The sequence below is a fragment of the Rhinoraja longicauda genome, chromosome 30 (genome assembly GCF_053455715.1).
Source record: "Rhinoraja longicauda isolate Sanriku21f chromosome 30, sRhiLon1.1, whole genome shotgun sequence".
NCBI classification, from domain to species: domain Eukaryota; kingdom Metazoa; phylum Chordata; class Chondrichthyes; order Rajiformes; family Arhynchobatidae; genus Rhinoraja; species Rhinoraja longicauda.
The window spans coordinates 4,545,227-4,561,085 of record NC_135982.1 but is presented as its reverse complement, the minus strand read 5'-3'; the positions used below and the strand labels follow the sequence as shown (position 1 = coordinate 4,561,085).

Below are 15,859 nucleotides of genomic sequence, written 5' to 3'. Positions count from 1 at the left end.
TTTATTTATATGTATTTTTCACTCCTTTCAAAGATCATTTATTATTTGAACCTTCCTTGTTTTTACCTGAAATAAGAACACAAAATGCTAGAAATACTAAGGCAGGCAGGCAACATTCGGTGAACTCTGATGAAAGGCCATTGACCTGAAACACTAAAATAGGGACAGACCATTGGTGGAAAGAGCAAGTGTTCAGGCTTCCGGTCAGCAACATTTCATCAGAACCCATTGTCAACATCTCTCCATGTTGCCTGACCAGTTGAGTATCCCTGGTATTTTATGTTTTTATTTGAAATTTTCACTTTCTGCCATGTTTTGCTTGTCAACCAGTGGAATTCATTGCCACAAACAGCTGTGGTGGCCAGGTTCATGGATATTTTTAAGGTGGAGTTTGGATATTCTTAATTAATAAGGGTGTCAGGGGTTATGGGGTGAAGGCAAGAGAATGGGGTTCAGAGGGAAAGATAGATCAGCCATAATTGAATAGCAGAGTAGACTTGACAGGCCAAATAGCTTAATTCTTCTCTGAGAACTTATGAACCAGAAGCATTCAGTCTATTTCTTTCCCAGAGATCCGGCTTGACAAGCCAAGCATGTACAGCATTTTCTATAAAATTACTTTGAAAGGACACAAGTAATCGTGCACCTACAATTTTATGCCAGGCTATAAATAGTATTTTGCATTATTTTTTTAAAGTCTAATTCTTCAGACTCTGTTGAAAACCTGCTAGTAAATGTTGCTGATCATCCCACGGAAAACAACACTGCTCTTTATTAATATTCAGCAGTACTGCCATAGAGCTACACACTGCAGAATGAAATAAAATATTTTTTTAACCCATGATATTTTAAAACAGTGATACTATTTCTAAAAAAAATATTTTTTCAGTTATTAATCCCTAAATTTAATTGTTTAATTACAGATTTTTATCACTCTATTAGTGATCTGTTATCTTTCACAAGTAACTGCTTGTGATCGAAGGGAGTATAAACATAATGGTGTCTGCTGCTCATTGTGTGTGGCAGGTAAGTGATAATCTATATCTTATACTGTCTTCGCCAGAAAGTAAACAGAATACTGTAAGGAGTTTGTACGTTCTCCCTGTGATCTGCATGGGTTTTCTCCAAGATCATCGGTTTCCTCCCACACTCCAAAGATGAACAGGTTTGTAGGTTAAGTGGCCTGGTATAAATGTAAAATTGTCCCTGGTGTGTGTAGGGTAGTGTTAATGTGTGGGGATCGCCGGTCAGTGCGGACTTAGTGGGGTGAAGGACGGATAAAGCACAGACTCCTGCTGCTTGCACTAAACTAAAGACATTTCCTTTAACTTTTATAAGTGCTGCAGTCATGATTTTGTTGAAGTGAAATGTGCACTGAATAATCTTTTATTTCATCAATAACGTTAACCTTATCCTATGAAAAATATAGCTACATTTTTCCTTTTGTTTATATCGAAAGTTTTGGTTTAATATTTTTATACAGCAGTTAAGTTTCTCATATCATATCATATCATATCATATCATATATACAGCCGGAAACAGGCCTTTTCGGCCCTCCAAGTCCGTGCCGCCCAGTGATCCCCGTACATTAACACTATCCTACACCCACTAGGGACAATTTTTTTATTTTTTTTTACATTTACCCAGCCAATTAACCTACATACCTGTACGTCTTTGGAGGCCAATTCTCAGATTTAATGGTTATACATGTTGAAACCACTCTAATCCAGCCTGAGAGACCTAACCAGCGCTGGACCACAGAGATTGCCCTGAGAACCCCCTACGTAAGCCCCTAAGCCTGCCCATCCAGCCTCCAGCTGTGATCCAGCAGCCCATGGTCCTTTGTCCTTGGTAAACTTTCAATTGTCTACATAAATTTTGTGTTGATTATTTTTTACACATAGATTCAATCAGATTGAATTTTTATTCTCAACAATTCGTATATGCAGAAATTTTGCAACTACAAATGCAAATAGAGTAGCCCTCATGGCTGCTCTGCCAACCACTGGCGCCAGATTCAAAACATGTTGGACCAATGGAGCTGCTGCCGCACCAGAGAGTTTAAACCTGTATTTTAAATTGTTTTACATTGTTAGTTATTTATTTTAATAATGTTTTTTCTTTCAATTCACAAATTTGCAACATTTTGACAAAGTATACTTTGGAACATAAATGTTCAGGTTTATTGTTGTAGATAAAACTAAATCACATTGAAGATGCTCTCCGGCAGTTTCACATTTCCATGACTCTTCCTACTGCATGTTTCCCATGACAGTAAGGGCTTTTGAATGATAATTGCTGCTGCCGGGTGTTTCATCCATTCAAGTGCCTTTGACAAAGCTGTGAGCAGGACGGAATGAACAGTGCTCTAGAACAAAGAGGAGTGGAATCCATACTGAGGCCCCCGGGTGGTTAAGATGGGTAGTCCTGAAAATGGGCATGGCCATCACTACTAACAGGTGCCCTGAAAATGGGCATGGCCATCACTACTAACAGGTGCCCTGAAAATGGGCATGGCCATCACTACTAACACGTGCCCTGAAAATCAGATAAAGCACCGACTCCTGCTGCTTGCCTGTTTTTGTGATTTCTGAATCAGACCAGTGGTCTCCAATCATAAGATTAAACACTACAGGCAGCAACAGCAAAATAAAGATTGGAAAGGCAAGGGCATAGGGAGAAAGTTAAAGAGACGGGGGAAGTAAGAAAATATCTCCTTTTCATATATGCAACACCAGTGGAAGAAAAACGTAACATAAACCTCCAGGGTGTCAGGGCTTCTATGGAAGTTATCACTTATCATAAGCGGTTTGAAAACATTACTTCCTCCATATTATAGCAATTCAAACTTCTGGTGTTGTTTAATATAGAGCCATCTTTCCATGAAAGCAGACATCAGTGATGAAACTGACCATCACCTTCAGTACTCCAGTGTAACGTTTGCCTCTGGAAGAGAGTGTTTGAAGATTAACATCACAAACCTGGCACAAAGCTGATGGTGCACAAGGGAGCAGTGATCTCTGCTTCTTCTGTGGCAAGCACTATCTGTACCCACCATATCAAACCTCTGGATCTGTCTCTGCAAGATCCTCCGAATCAACTGGTAGGATAAACAATCCAACATCAGCATCCTTTACCAGGGCAACATCTCCATAATTACAGTCAGTTTTCTGATGGGATAGGCATGTCATTTGCAGGCATAACAGCAGACTCTTGGAGCAAATTGTTCTGCGCTCCATCGCAGTAAGTAATTACCAGGTGGACAGACAAAAGGAGCTAGTCAGAGCCTCTTAAAAAATTGTGAAGTCTTATTAGATAATGGGAATCTCTGGCCTGTGTCTACTAACAATGGGGAAAAACATTCAAGGTAGGATTGAGAGAGTCCTGTGAATTTCATATCAGCCTCATCAGCTGCCACTGAACCAACACAACCAGATTTTAATCAAGTGATTCACAATACCCAGTGACTGCAAAAGAAAAAGACCCCATCCTTGACATGCTTATGTAACAACCTCCCTGAGGACTTTTCCAGAAAAAAAGCCAGAAAAGGCTATAGAAGTAAATACAAATGAGACCAACCTGTTATAATAATAATAATAATAATACATTTATTTTATATAGCGCTTTTCAAGATACTCAAAGACGCTTTACAAAGCAAACAAGACATAAATACAAACAAACAAACAAAAGATTTGTCCTGACGGTTATGTTAAATTGGTTGGGATAGACAAGGTTGGTCGAGTTTCAATGCTATATAGCTAGTTTCAAGCTAGTTTCAATGCTATATAGGCCCCATAGCAGAAGCGTCCATGTCACGGGGCTGGAAACTGGAAGTGTCCTTAGCTAATTCTGCGACCACCATCGTCTACTGTACAAGCGATGGCTCCCACTGATTGTCGCCGGAAGCTTGCGCCCGTTTCAGGATGGACGATGACAGCGATGCAACATTTGAAACATGGATGATGGACACGAAAGAAGAAGAATGCTATATATCTCTCTGACTAAATACTGCTATCCCTGCTTATAAATAAGATCTTTATTTCAATAAATTGCATGGTAACTGGTTTCCTTACAGCAGGACAAGCATTGTGATTTCATGTCTAATTCCATGTCTGCTTTCTCCAATTTTGTTTTATTATAGGGAGTGTAGTTGCTAAACACTGCACTGTTGATACTGGCACAGGGTGTAATCCATGTACAGCTGGAGAATTTATTGAACATCCAAATGGGCTTGAAAAATGTTTTAAGTGCAAGAAATGTGATCAAGGTATATATATTAGACTAGACCAAGTGGACCCGTTGGGCCCAAACCTCTCCTGAATTGGTGCAGCACCCTCTCCCCCCTCCCCTCTCCCCCTCCCCCTCCCTGAAAGAATGAGGGAGGGAGAGGGGAAAAATTAATTCATAGAATTTGAGGATCTGAGTACAGGAGCAAGGAGGTCCTGCTGCAGTTGTACAGGGCCCTGGTGAGACTGCTCATGGAGTATTGTGTGCAGTTTTGGTCTCCTAGTTTGAGGAACGCCATTCTTGCTATTGAGGGAGTGCAGCATAGGTTCACCAGATTAATTCCCGGGATGGTGGGACTGATATATGATGAAAGAATGGGTCGACTGGGCTTGTATTCACTGGAATTTGGAAGGATGAGAGGGGATCTTAAAGAAGCATATAACATTTTTAAGGGATTGGACAGGCTAGATGCAGGAAAAATGTTCCCCAGTGTTGGGGGAGTCCAGAACCATGGGTAACAGTTTAAGAATAAGAGGAAGGCCATTTAGGACTGAGATGAGGAAAATCCTTTTCAACCAGAGAGTTGTGAATCTGTGGAATTCTCTGCCACAGAAGGCAGTGGAGGCCAATTCACTGGATGTTTTCAAGAGAGAGTTAGATTTTGCTCTTAGGGCTAATGGAATCAAGGTATATGAGGGGAAAGCAGGAACAGCGTACTGATTTTGGATGATCAGCCATGATCATATTGAATGGCAGTGCTGGCTCAAAGAGCCGAATAGCCTACTCCTGCACCTATTTTCTATGTTTCTACTTTGTAGAGTAACAGATCCAAGTTTGATGCAGATACAAAGTAGTTGGCAAGAAGAGGAGTGAATGTGTGAGAGTTGGCAGATGGAATATAATGTGGAAACAAGTGCAGATACGCACTTTGATAGAAAAACAATGGAAGAAAGGAGTATTAAGGAGTATTAAGTGTTGGTGGGGCCATGGGGAGACCATAGCTGGAATGATGTACAGATCTGGTCTAACGTAAGGATGGATATATTTTCGATAGGGGAGAAAAACTAGTATTCCTGGGATAAGAAATTGTTCTAAGGGGAAAGGGCAAATCGGCTCTTTATTTTCCTGAGTTTAGAAGAAGCTTGATAGATCACCTTGTAGAAACATGTAAAATTCTTACGTGGCTTGTCGGGTTTGAATCTAACATTTCCCTTTGCTGAGGTGTCTGGAACCTGGGGTCACAGTATAATAATTTTGAGAGAATTGTGGGATATTGGGTTAGTGTTGAGGGAGGTGCAGAGATAGAAGGTCTTTCCAATGGCAGAGCAGGAACAAGATGTTAAACAACCAAATCCTGCTTCTTTTGTTTGGATTAAAATAGAAAATAGTTCATATTAATTCACGTTGGACCTCACAAATATTTTTTATTTACAGATTTGGGACTTCAAATTAAGGAAGAATGTACCTATAAACGCGATGCGAAATGTGAGCCCAGAACAGGGTATTACTGCATTGAAAACTGTCAGATGGCCAATAAACACACAACATGCCCAGCAGGTCATGGAGTTAAAGAGAAAGGTGGGTTGTTGGAGTGCCATGTGTTCCATTGCTAAATGCAATCTTGGGGTTGAATGGTAATTGCCGTGACCATCCTCTCCACAAAATCGAGGAGCATAATGGAATCAGTGAATGAAAATTTGACCAAGTCAGGATATTGCCAAGGAATTACGCTGAAATACCATGCGACTCTTTACTGGCCTGTGGTGTTAAATTCTGGGCTGCACGAAGACATTGAAATTACTGGCACCAAAGGGAGCTTGCTCCTAGCTGGATCATTGCATGAGGAGTCCAAGTAGCATCTGCACCTTGTTGGGTTTATTTTAATGAGTCCTTTGCACAAATTTAGAATAGAATTTGGATTTATGTTCTAAAAAAGTTGTTTGGTCCACTTACCATTTTTACCTATTATTGAGCAGTCTTGACTTTCGGTCACTATTGTCCATTTTATTGCTTCTGTCTGCACTCCTAATTCAATAGACAATAGGTGCAGGAGTAGGCCATTCGGCCCTTCCAGCCAGCACCGCCATTCAATGTGATCATGGCTGATCATCCACAATCAGTACCCTCTGCTGCCCTCTCCCATACCCCCTGACTCCGCTATCATTAAGAGCTCTATTTAACTCTCTCTTTAAAGCATCCAGAGAATTGGCCTCCACTGCCTTCTGAGCCAGAGAATTTACAACTCTCTGAGTGAAAACGTTTTTCCTCATCTCCGTTCTGAATAGCCTACCCCTTATTCTTAAGCTGTGGCCCCTGGTTCTGGAATCCCCCAACATTGGGAACATGTTTCCTGCCTCTAGCATGTCCAATCCCTTAATAATCTTATATGTTTCAATAAGATCTCCTCTCATCCTTCAAAATTCCAGTGTATACAAGCCCAGTCGCTCCAGTCTTTCAACATACGACAGTCCCGCCATTCCGGGAAATAACCTAGTGAACCTACGCTGCACTCCCTCAATAGCAAGAATGTCCTTCCTCAAATTTTGAGACCAAAACCGCACACAGTACTCCAGGTGTGGTCTCACAAGGGCCCTGTACAACTGCAGAAGGACCTCTTTGCTTCTAGACTCGACTGCTGTACCTGCAAGCTCACATTCAGTGACTGAAGAACAAGGACACCCAGATCTCTTTGTACTTCCCCTTTTCCTAACTTGACACCATTCAGATAATAACCTGTCTTCCTGGTCTTACCACCAAAGTGAATAACCTCACATTTATCCACATTAAACTGCATCTGCCCACTCACACAACCTGTCCAAGTCACCCTGCATCCTCATAGCATCCTCCTCATAGTTCACACTGCCACCCAGCTTTGTGTCATCTGCAAATTTGCTAATGTTACTTTTAATCCCTTCATCTAAGTCATTAATGTATATTGTAAATAGCTGCGGTCCCAACACTGAGCCTGCGGTCCCAACACTGAGCCCAGCACTAGTCACTGCCTGCCATTCTGAAAGGGACTTGTTAATCCCTACTCTTTGTTTCCTGTCTGCCAACCAATTTTCTATCCATGTCAGTACCCTGCCCCCATGTGCTCTAATTTTGCCCACTAATCTCCTATGTGGGACCTTATCGAAAGCTTTTAGAAAGTCCAGATGTACTACATCCACTGGCTCTCCCTTGTCCATTTCCCTAGTTACATCCTCAAAACATTCCAGAAGATTAGTCAAGCACGATTTCCCCTTCGTAAATCCATGCTGACTCGGAACAATCTTGTTACTGCTATGCAAATGTTTTGCAATTTCTTCTTTTACATTTGACTCCAGCATCTTTCCCACCACTGATGTCAGGCTAACTGGTCTATAATTTCCCGTTTTCTCTCTCCCTCCTTTCGTAAAAAGTAGGATAACATTAGCTATTCTCCAATCCACGAGAACTGATCCTGAATCTATAGAACATTGGAAAATGATCAGAGAGTCTTAAAATCCCATACTTCTTGATCAGCACGAGTTCTTTGTTAAGCCTTTCACTGTACCTCGGCGGTACACATGACAATAATAAATTAAAGTAAATTTAAACAAAAATCAATATCTTTATTCCCTTTTTTATATTCTTGTGGCTACCTCCTCCTCACACTGTTTTTGCAAAACTTATGCTGGTTTCTCTACTAACACGGAGGCCCACACACTAACCCGACCATTACAGCATGCATTGATCATTGCCTGCATTCCCCAGCAGCTGAAAGTGTTATTTGTGCAGTAGTGTGCCCTGAGAGCATGGGTGAATTTCCAGGCCCTAGTAACTGACTGAAGATATTTGTAGATGTTGCTTCGTGCAAGCTAAAAGTAAAATAAATCATGTTCAAGTAATTTTGCACTGAAGCAACGCTGGAACTATTCAGTGAAGTCAATTCTTTCCAAAGTTTTCAGAATGCCTACTATTTCGTAATTGATGAAATGGTAGTACAAAACTGAAAGTTTATTTTGTTCAATGTTAAACTAGTTTTGGTGCAAAGCAAAATAATTATTTTTAACTGGAGCACATGAAAAGGTGCTTTATAACGCCAGTATTTACAGGCTCCACACCAGTTACCTGATGTTTCTTCGTTTATATGTGGGTCCCTTGAAGGCAGACACCGGTGAAATTATTATGGGTAACAAGGAAATGGCAGAAGAGTTGAACAGGTACTTCGGATCTGTCTTCACTAAGGAAGACACAAACAATCTCCCAGATGTACTAGGGGACAGAGGATCTAGGGGGATAGAGGAACTGATTTTTTTTTGCATTAGGCGAGAAATAGTATTGGGTAGACTGATGGGACTGAAGGTTGATAAATCCCCAGGGCCTGGTGGTCTGCATTCCAGGGTACTCAGGGAGGTGGCTCCAGAAATAGTGGACGCATTGGTGATCATTTTTCAATGTTCTATAGATTCAGGATCAGTTCCTGTGGATTGGAGGATAGCTAATGTTATCTCACTTTTCAAGAAAGGAGCGAGAGAGAAAACAGGGAATTACAGACCAGTTAGCCTGACATCGGTGGTGGGGAAAATGCTGGAGTCAATTATTAAAGAGGTAATAACAGTGCATTTGGATAGCAGTAAAAGGATAAGTCCAAGTCAGCATGGATTTATGAAAGGGAAATCATGCTTGACTAATCTTCTGGAATTCTTTGAGGATATGACAAGTAAAATGGATGAAGGGGAGCCAGTGGATGTAGTGTATCTAGACTTTCAGAAAGCCTTTGATAAGGTCCCACACAGGAGATTGGTGAGCAAAATTAGAGCACATAGTATTGGGGGTAGGGTGTTGACATGGATAGAGAATTGGTTGGCAGACAGGAAGCAAAGAGTAGGAGTAAATGGTCCTTTTCAGAATGGCAGGCAGTGGCGAGTGGAGTGCCGCAAGGCTCGGTGTTGGGGCAACTGTTTACCATATATATTAATGATTTGGATGAAGGAATTAGAAGTAACACTAGAGTTTAGAAGGATGAGAGGGGATCTTATAGAGAAATATAAAATTATAAAAGGACTGGACAAGCTAGACGCAGGAAAAATGTTCCCAATGTTGGGGGAGTCCAGAACCAGGGGCCACAGTGTTAGAATAAAGGGGAGGCCATTTAAAACTGAGGCGAGAAGGAACTTTTTCACTTAAGAGAGTTGTGAATTTGTGGAATTCTCTGCCACAGAGGGCAGTGGAAGCCAAATCACTGGATGAATTTAAGAAAGAGTTGGATAGAGCTCGGGGGGCTAGTGGAACCAAAGGATATGGGGAGAAGTTGCGCACAAGTTACTGATTTTGGGTGATCAGCCATGATCACAATGAATGGCGGTGCTGGCTTGAAGGGCCGAATGGCCTCCTCCTGCACCGATTTTCTATGTTTCTATTTTTCAGGAACACCGTTAAAAGATACCGTGTGTGAGAAGTGTCCTGTAGGAACGTTTTCAGGCAGGGATTCGTCAACTGAAGCGTGTTTGAACTGGACAGTGTGAGTACTTTTAAAATCCATGGTGATCCATATTCAGGAAACTCAACCTCTTGTTGGTTTTTCTCAATTCACAAAGTCCTGTTCCCATCTTCTTCCTGTCATTCACAATGTGCCTTTCAGAGACAATTAATCATTAACTCCAATGTAATGTTAAGTTGGAACATTGTTGGAAATGTTGTTTTGTGCTTTCTCTGTGATCTCTGTGATCTGTGCTTCTTTCTTTGTAATAAAAGAAACAATCCTCCCGACACTCCTCGGCAGCGACGCGATCGCCCGCAGACCTGGAGCTCCACCGCTGGTCCGCGCACCACGATGCCGAGTCCCGCGACGCCATTGCTGCCACGAAGGTAGCAAGGCGAGGTTTAACATGGTAGTATAAAGGCAATCCCATGAGGATTTGATCACAATCAGACTTTAAAATTATATAATGGAAAGTTATTAGGATGAAACATTTTCTTTGAACTATTCTAAAATATTTACCATATTTTGTTCAGTAGTGCGATTCAAACTGCAATTCAATCTTGAATAATAATTGTGAATTGCTTTTCATCATTTCACTGGCCTTATAAATAATAGATAAGACAATTAAAGATATTACACTCAAGACAGAAACTCCAAAAAGAAACAAATTTATTTCCATGTTCCTCTGATGGGTAATGAGATTTGATTCTTTTGGAAATTTAAGAATGGAAGCAATTGAGAGCTCTGATATAGGTGTGTGAAAGAGTAGAAGAGAATGGTGTGATGAAATCAGCACAGAAGTTGACATGGATGAGAAGGAAAATGAGAAGGAGGAATGTGTTCCTACCAAGACAGTCCGAATGTTCCCCAACCAGAAGCCTTGGAGGCACCTGGAGATCCGCAATCTACTGAGGACCAGACCAGATCTGGGTGTTCTTGTCAGGTGATCTAGGTCGTACAAGAAGTCCAAGTACCTCCTCCAGAAGGCCACTGGGAATGTGACGTGACTCTCTGGGCTAAACTGGTGGCTCCGATGGACACTCAACAAATATAGCATGGCTTGCACTCTATCGTTTCAATCAGCATGAGATAGAGTAGCACAAGTGACAGCCACGTGTCACTCCCAGGCGAGCTCAATGTTTCCTCTGCTCACTTTGAAAGGGAGAACAATGATGTACCACCATGGGTCCTACAGTCCCACATGACCCTGTGCAAACTTCAAATAATACTTTACGATTGTGAACCTCTGAAAGCAAACAGTCCTGTTGGTATATACCTGTATTCTCAAAACCTGGCTTAGAGATTTCATGGAAATCTTCAACCTCTCACAACAACAGCCTGAGGTCCTCACCCTCAGTAAAGGACATCTCGAATACCAGTGCCTAACAAGAGCAGGAGCTGGGTGTGGCACAAAGCATTTCACCTGAGATGGAAGGATGTGATCCGTGAGAATCAGGGCTGACATCCCAGTGCATTGCCAGGGACAGGTGTTAAACCAAGGTCTTGTCTGCTCACGCAGGTGAAATGGAAAGATTCTGCAGAACTGTTTTGAAGATGAGTGGTTGACCTATTCCTGATGTCTTCATAATGCCAAAAGTGCTAAACCTCAGAATGCTGGGGTTGCAATAAAATTTCAATCATAGATTATTTGTAACTGATTCATTATATTTCAACAAAGCAGCCTTTGGGAATGCTTGTATTCATTTATTTTTCTTTCTGTAAATTCCCCAGATGTGAAAAGCTCCATCGACAACTGTTTGAACCTGGGAGCAGTGAAGCTGATGTAAAGTGTGCAGAAGCAAATAACAATTTAAGAATTATCATTCCAGTTATCGCCATTGCGGTTATCATTTTCATTTTAATTGGGGCAGTTGTTTTCTGGAGGTATCCTGAACTCAGACCACGTATGTTATTCATTTTCTGAATTCAATGTTTTTTTAGCCAGTTTGGAAATGATCATAATTTTTTTAATATTAGTATTTACAATCACCAAACTATTGTGCGACTATGAATTTAACCAATCTTTTTGCTCTCTGTACTAAAAAATGTAAAATTGCCAGTTTTACTAATTGTCATTATTTCCAATTGAGGAAATTGCTTGAAGCTGAGAGGAGTAATTCTCCACCTCGATGTTGTCTTTGACCTAGAACTGGGGTTTTCTTTATACATCCACACCACTATGAAGCCGCCCTGTTTCACTTCTTGCACATGGCTCTGTCTTGCATCAGCTCCTCCTTTACTCCTCAGCCATGCCTTTGCTACTTTTTCACCTCTATTCTGCTGCTCTGCTTGCTGATATACATTCACTCCTGCTACAAGCACACTTCAACTTTAAAATCTAAATACCTGTTATCATGGTCCAGTCTCATCCCTTCAGCCTTGTGCAGACCTGCAGGGCCTCTGGGTCTGCAAAGCCCCTCTCCTGATCTTCCCTGAATTCACTCTCCACCACTCCTCTAAATTCTGGAAATTCCTTCCTGAACATTTTCTTTAGGCTACCTCTGTGATCCAACTGAATCCAATTGCTGGGATTCCCCAGGATTTCTTTGTGGACCTGACAGATTGTTGATTAGTACAGGTGTCCAGGGTTATGGGGCGAATGGGATTGAGAGGGGAAGATAGATCAGCCATGATTGAATGGCAGAGTAGACTTAATGGGCTGAATGGCCGTATTTTACTACTAGCAGGAACTTGGGAGAACTACTTGTTCCTTTGCCTAATTGTGGTTCTGAAGAATTCTGCTTTTCATAACCCTTCTCATTGTGCCCACTCATGCCTGTTGGTCCCTGCTGCTGCTGTGGTGCTGCTGTCGGACCTCCGACAATACACACCCTGAGCTGTTGTATATCCCACTCCTAACATTATCACACCGATTATAGATTAAAATAAACTCCATCTTGCTACGGTGGGATCTTCTGTCATCCTGAACAGCCAAAGAGAACAGTTGTGGCAGAAAACTGGCAGAATAGTTTGTAAATCACCGATTAATTTCATGTCAAAACATGACAGACTAAAGATATAGTTAACCAATTTCACGGTATTTATACTGAAAACCTTCCATTTTTGTTTTTCCGATAGGTTTCAAAAAAAGACGAGAGAATGGGGTAAGCACATAATATCTCACCATTATTTAAAGGTCGTGTGTATTAAAGTTGAAAGCAATACAAACAGATTGCTGCTGTTTAATTCAAATAATTTAGTATTATGTTTTCTGTGCATGTTCTACTTACCCTGAAATGATGCATCATTACACTGGATCCAAAGCACAGGGCTTGTACAGTCTTTGAAAGTCCTGGAATTTGAAACTCTGTTTTTCAAGGCCTTGAAACTCCTTAGGTTTATCATAGGTCCTTCAAAGTCCTTGAAAATTCACTTTTCGTTTTAATAAATTACTAAATTTATGATCCGCGGATTTAGAAATTTGGAAGTTCAAGGTGCAGCGGCGGCGGCAGTAGCAGCTGAGGAGCCGGGTTCACGCCTTGCCTCGTCGCCGGAGGATCTGAAAGAGCTCCGGGTCTGTCGCCGTGAAGGAACCCCAGGTCGTGGCCTTGCCCTGGGCCTCTGCCGTGAAGGAGCGCCAGACCGGTTTCCGTGAGGAAGCTCCGGGCCACTGCCTTGAAGGAACCCTAGGCCGCGGCCGTAAAGACGCTTCAGATCACTGTCGGTTGAGATGGTGGCACCACGGGCATATCTGTCCAAAGTGTTCTCCTGTTTCCCCTTCCTGCTGGTACTTAGCGATCTTCAGTGTGAAGGTAGTGAGGAGGAGGAAGTGACATTGCAGCTGCTGTTGCTGCTGCGGGAGGGAGGGAGGGTGTAGGCCTGGCGCCAAGGTATCGAGATCTAAATGTGACATTTAGTCAAACTTTAAAAAAATTCCCTCTGGTTTAACTCTGCCAGGCGCGTCAATTGCAACCCCCATTCGCCAAGTGATGGAACCGATAAGTGAGTGAATGTCGGCAATATTGAAGGCATGAGGCCTGACGTAAAACGTGAAGGGGGGGACGGACCCATATTGCCATTGGAAGCTCTGCCTCCCGTTGCTGAGGAGCATCAATGTCCTGTGGTGTTATAATGAAAATAAGCATGAATCAGTGTAAGAAAATAACTGCAGATGCTGGTACAAATCAAAGGTACTTATTTCACAAAATGCTGGAGTAACTCAGCGGGACAGGCAGCATCTCAGGAGAGAAGGTATGGGTGACGTTTTGGGTCGAGATCCTTCTTCAGACTGATGTCAGGGGAAAGGGAGGCACATAGATAGAATGTAGTCGGACACAGTAAGACTGGAGGGAGAACTGGGAAGGGGGGGTTAGAGAGGGAAAGCAAGTGCTACTTGAAGTTAGAGGTCAATGTTCATTCCTCTGGGCTGTAAACTACCCAGGCTTACCTGAGGCTTCCACCGCTGCTGCCGCCGACCTCCACCGCCTCCCCGGGGCCGCTGCCGCCAACGTCCAAGGCCTCTTCACCGCCGCTGCCGCCAACGTCCTCCCTGGCTATCCACTGACCGGGCCGACCGGTGCTTACCCGGGCTCCAGTTCCCCGTGGGCCTCCACCAGCGACTGTGTCGACCCGCACCGCTCCACCATCCAGCAGCAGGTCACAGCCGTCGCTGCACCCGGCTCCCAGGCCCAGCAGCAGGTCGCAGCTTCACCCGGCCCACAGACACTGCGCTGGGCCCACAGGTCCAATGAGGCAGAGTCCCACAGTGCCACTGGGTCCTACTGCCCACTCCCTACTAAAGGGAACCACACCAAGGTTTCCACTGGGTTTCCCCCTTCCCCCTCTAGCCAGGTGACTCTAACTACTCCCCATATCGGTCCTCATGCCCCCCTCTGCTCTGTTAACCCACCACCCCCTCACCATACATCCCCTCCCCCTCCGCCTGCCCTCCCTGCCTTCATCCGGCCCCAACCCCCACACTTGCCGGGTGTTCACCATCCCCCCTGACCTCCCCCTTTCAGACACCGAACGGTTTGTCCTCAGCAGAGGCCTCACCTTTGTTCCCCTCCGCCCCCACATCAACGAGTTCCGGGTCCGCCATGATGTGGATCTCTTCTTCAGTCGCCTCTGCCTCCGAGCCTTTTTCCATGGGAAGGAGTCCACACCCCCCCAGTGATGACCCCTTCTCCCGTCTCCAATGGACCCCCTCCTCTTGGACCCCCCCCGGTTGGCCAACTACCCTCACTAGAACTTTTCATCTCCAACTGCCGGCGTCACATTAACCGCCTCAAATTCTCCACTCCCCTGACTCACTCTAACCTCTCCCCTCTTGAACGTGCAGCCCTCCACTCACTCTGCAACAACCCTGACTTAGTCATCAAACCCGCTGACAAGGGAGGTGCTGTGGTAGTCTGGCGTGCTGACCTCTACCGGACCGAGGCCAGATGACAACTCTCAGACACCTCCTCCTACTTATCCTCGGACCATGACCCCACCGACGAGCACCAAACCTTAATCATCAACACCATCACGAACCTCACCATTACCGGCGCTCTACCCTCTAATGCCTCCAAACTTATCGTTCCCCATCCCTGCACGGCCCGATTTTACCTTCTACTTAAAATCCATAAACAGAACTGTCCCGGCAGACCCATTGTTTCTGCCTGTTCATGTCCCACCGAACATATTTCCATCTACCTCGACTCCATCCTATCCCCCCTGGTCAAATCCCTCCACACCTCACATGCTCTCCGTCTCCTCAATAACTTCCGGTTCCCAGGCCCCCACTCCCTCATCTTTACAATGGATGTCCAGTCACTCTACACTTCCATCCCCCACAAGGGTGGTCTCGAAGCCCTCCGTTTCTTCCTCGACCGTAGAACCAGCCAATCCCCATCTACGAACACTCTCCTCCGCCTAGCAGAGCTGGTTCTTACCCTCAACAACTTCTCCTTTGACTCCTCCCACTTCCTCCAAACCAGAGGCATAGCAATGGGCACTCGCATGGGCCCTAGCTATGCCTGCCTCTTTGTCGGGTACGTCGAACAATCCCTGTTCCGGACGTACACCGGCCCCATCCCCGAACTCTACCTCTGCTACATCGACGACTGCATTGGTGCTACCTCTTGTACTCATGCAGAACTCACTGACTTCATACACTTCACTACCAATTTCCATCCTGCTCCTAAATATACCTGAACTATCTCTGACATCTCCCTCCCGTTTCTGGACCTCATCATCTCCATC

General features: G+C 43.9%; 1 protein-coding gene across 3 annotated transcripts in view; it reads left to right on the top strand.

Moving 5' to 3' along the window:
* The window catches only part of LOC144608128 (uncharacterized), a 66,390-nt gene that overhangs the window by 36,537 nt on the left and 13,994 nt on the right, over positions 1–15,859 (top strand). For 2 of the 3 annotated variants that reach the window (XM_078425507.1, XM_078425506.1), the window contains exons 7-13: positions 924–1,026; positions 4,142–4,267; positions 5,662–5,805; positions 9,619–9,712; positions 9,946–10,059; positions 11,405–11,577; positions 12,752–12,777. In XM_078425507.1, the coding sequence (XP_078281633.1) occupies positions 924–1,026; positions 4,142–4,267; positions 5,662–5,805; positions 9,619–9,712; positions 9,946–10,059; positions 11,405–11,577; positions 12,752–12,777 (780 nt within the window). The remainder of the gene's footprint in view (positions 1–923; positions 1,027–4,141; positions 4,268–5,661; positions 5,806–9,618; positions 9,713–9,945; positions 10,060–11,404; positions 11,578–12,751; positions 12,778–15,859) is intronic. The other variant, XM_078425508.1, reaches the window with a different exon arrangement.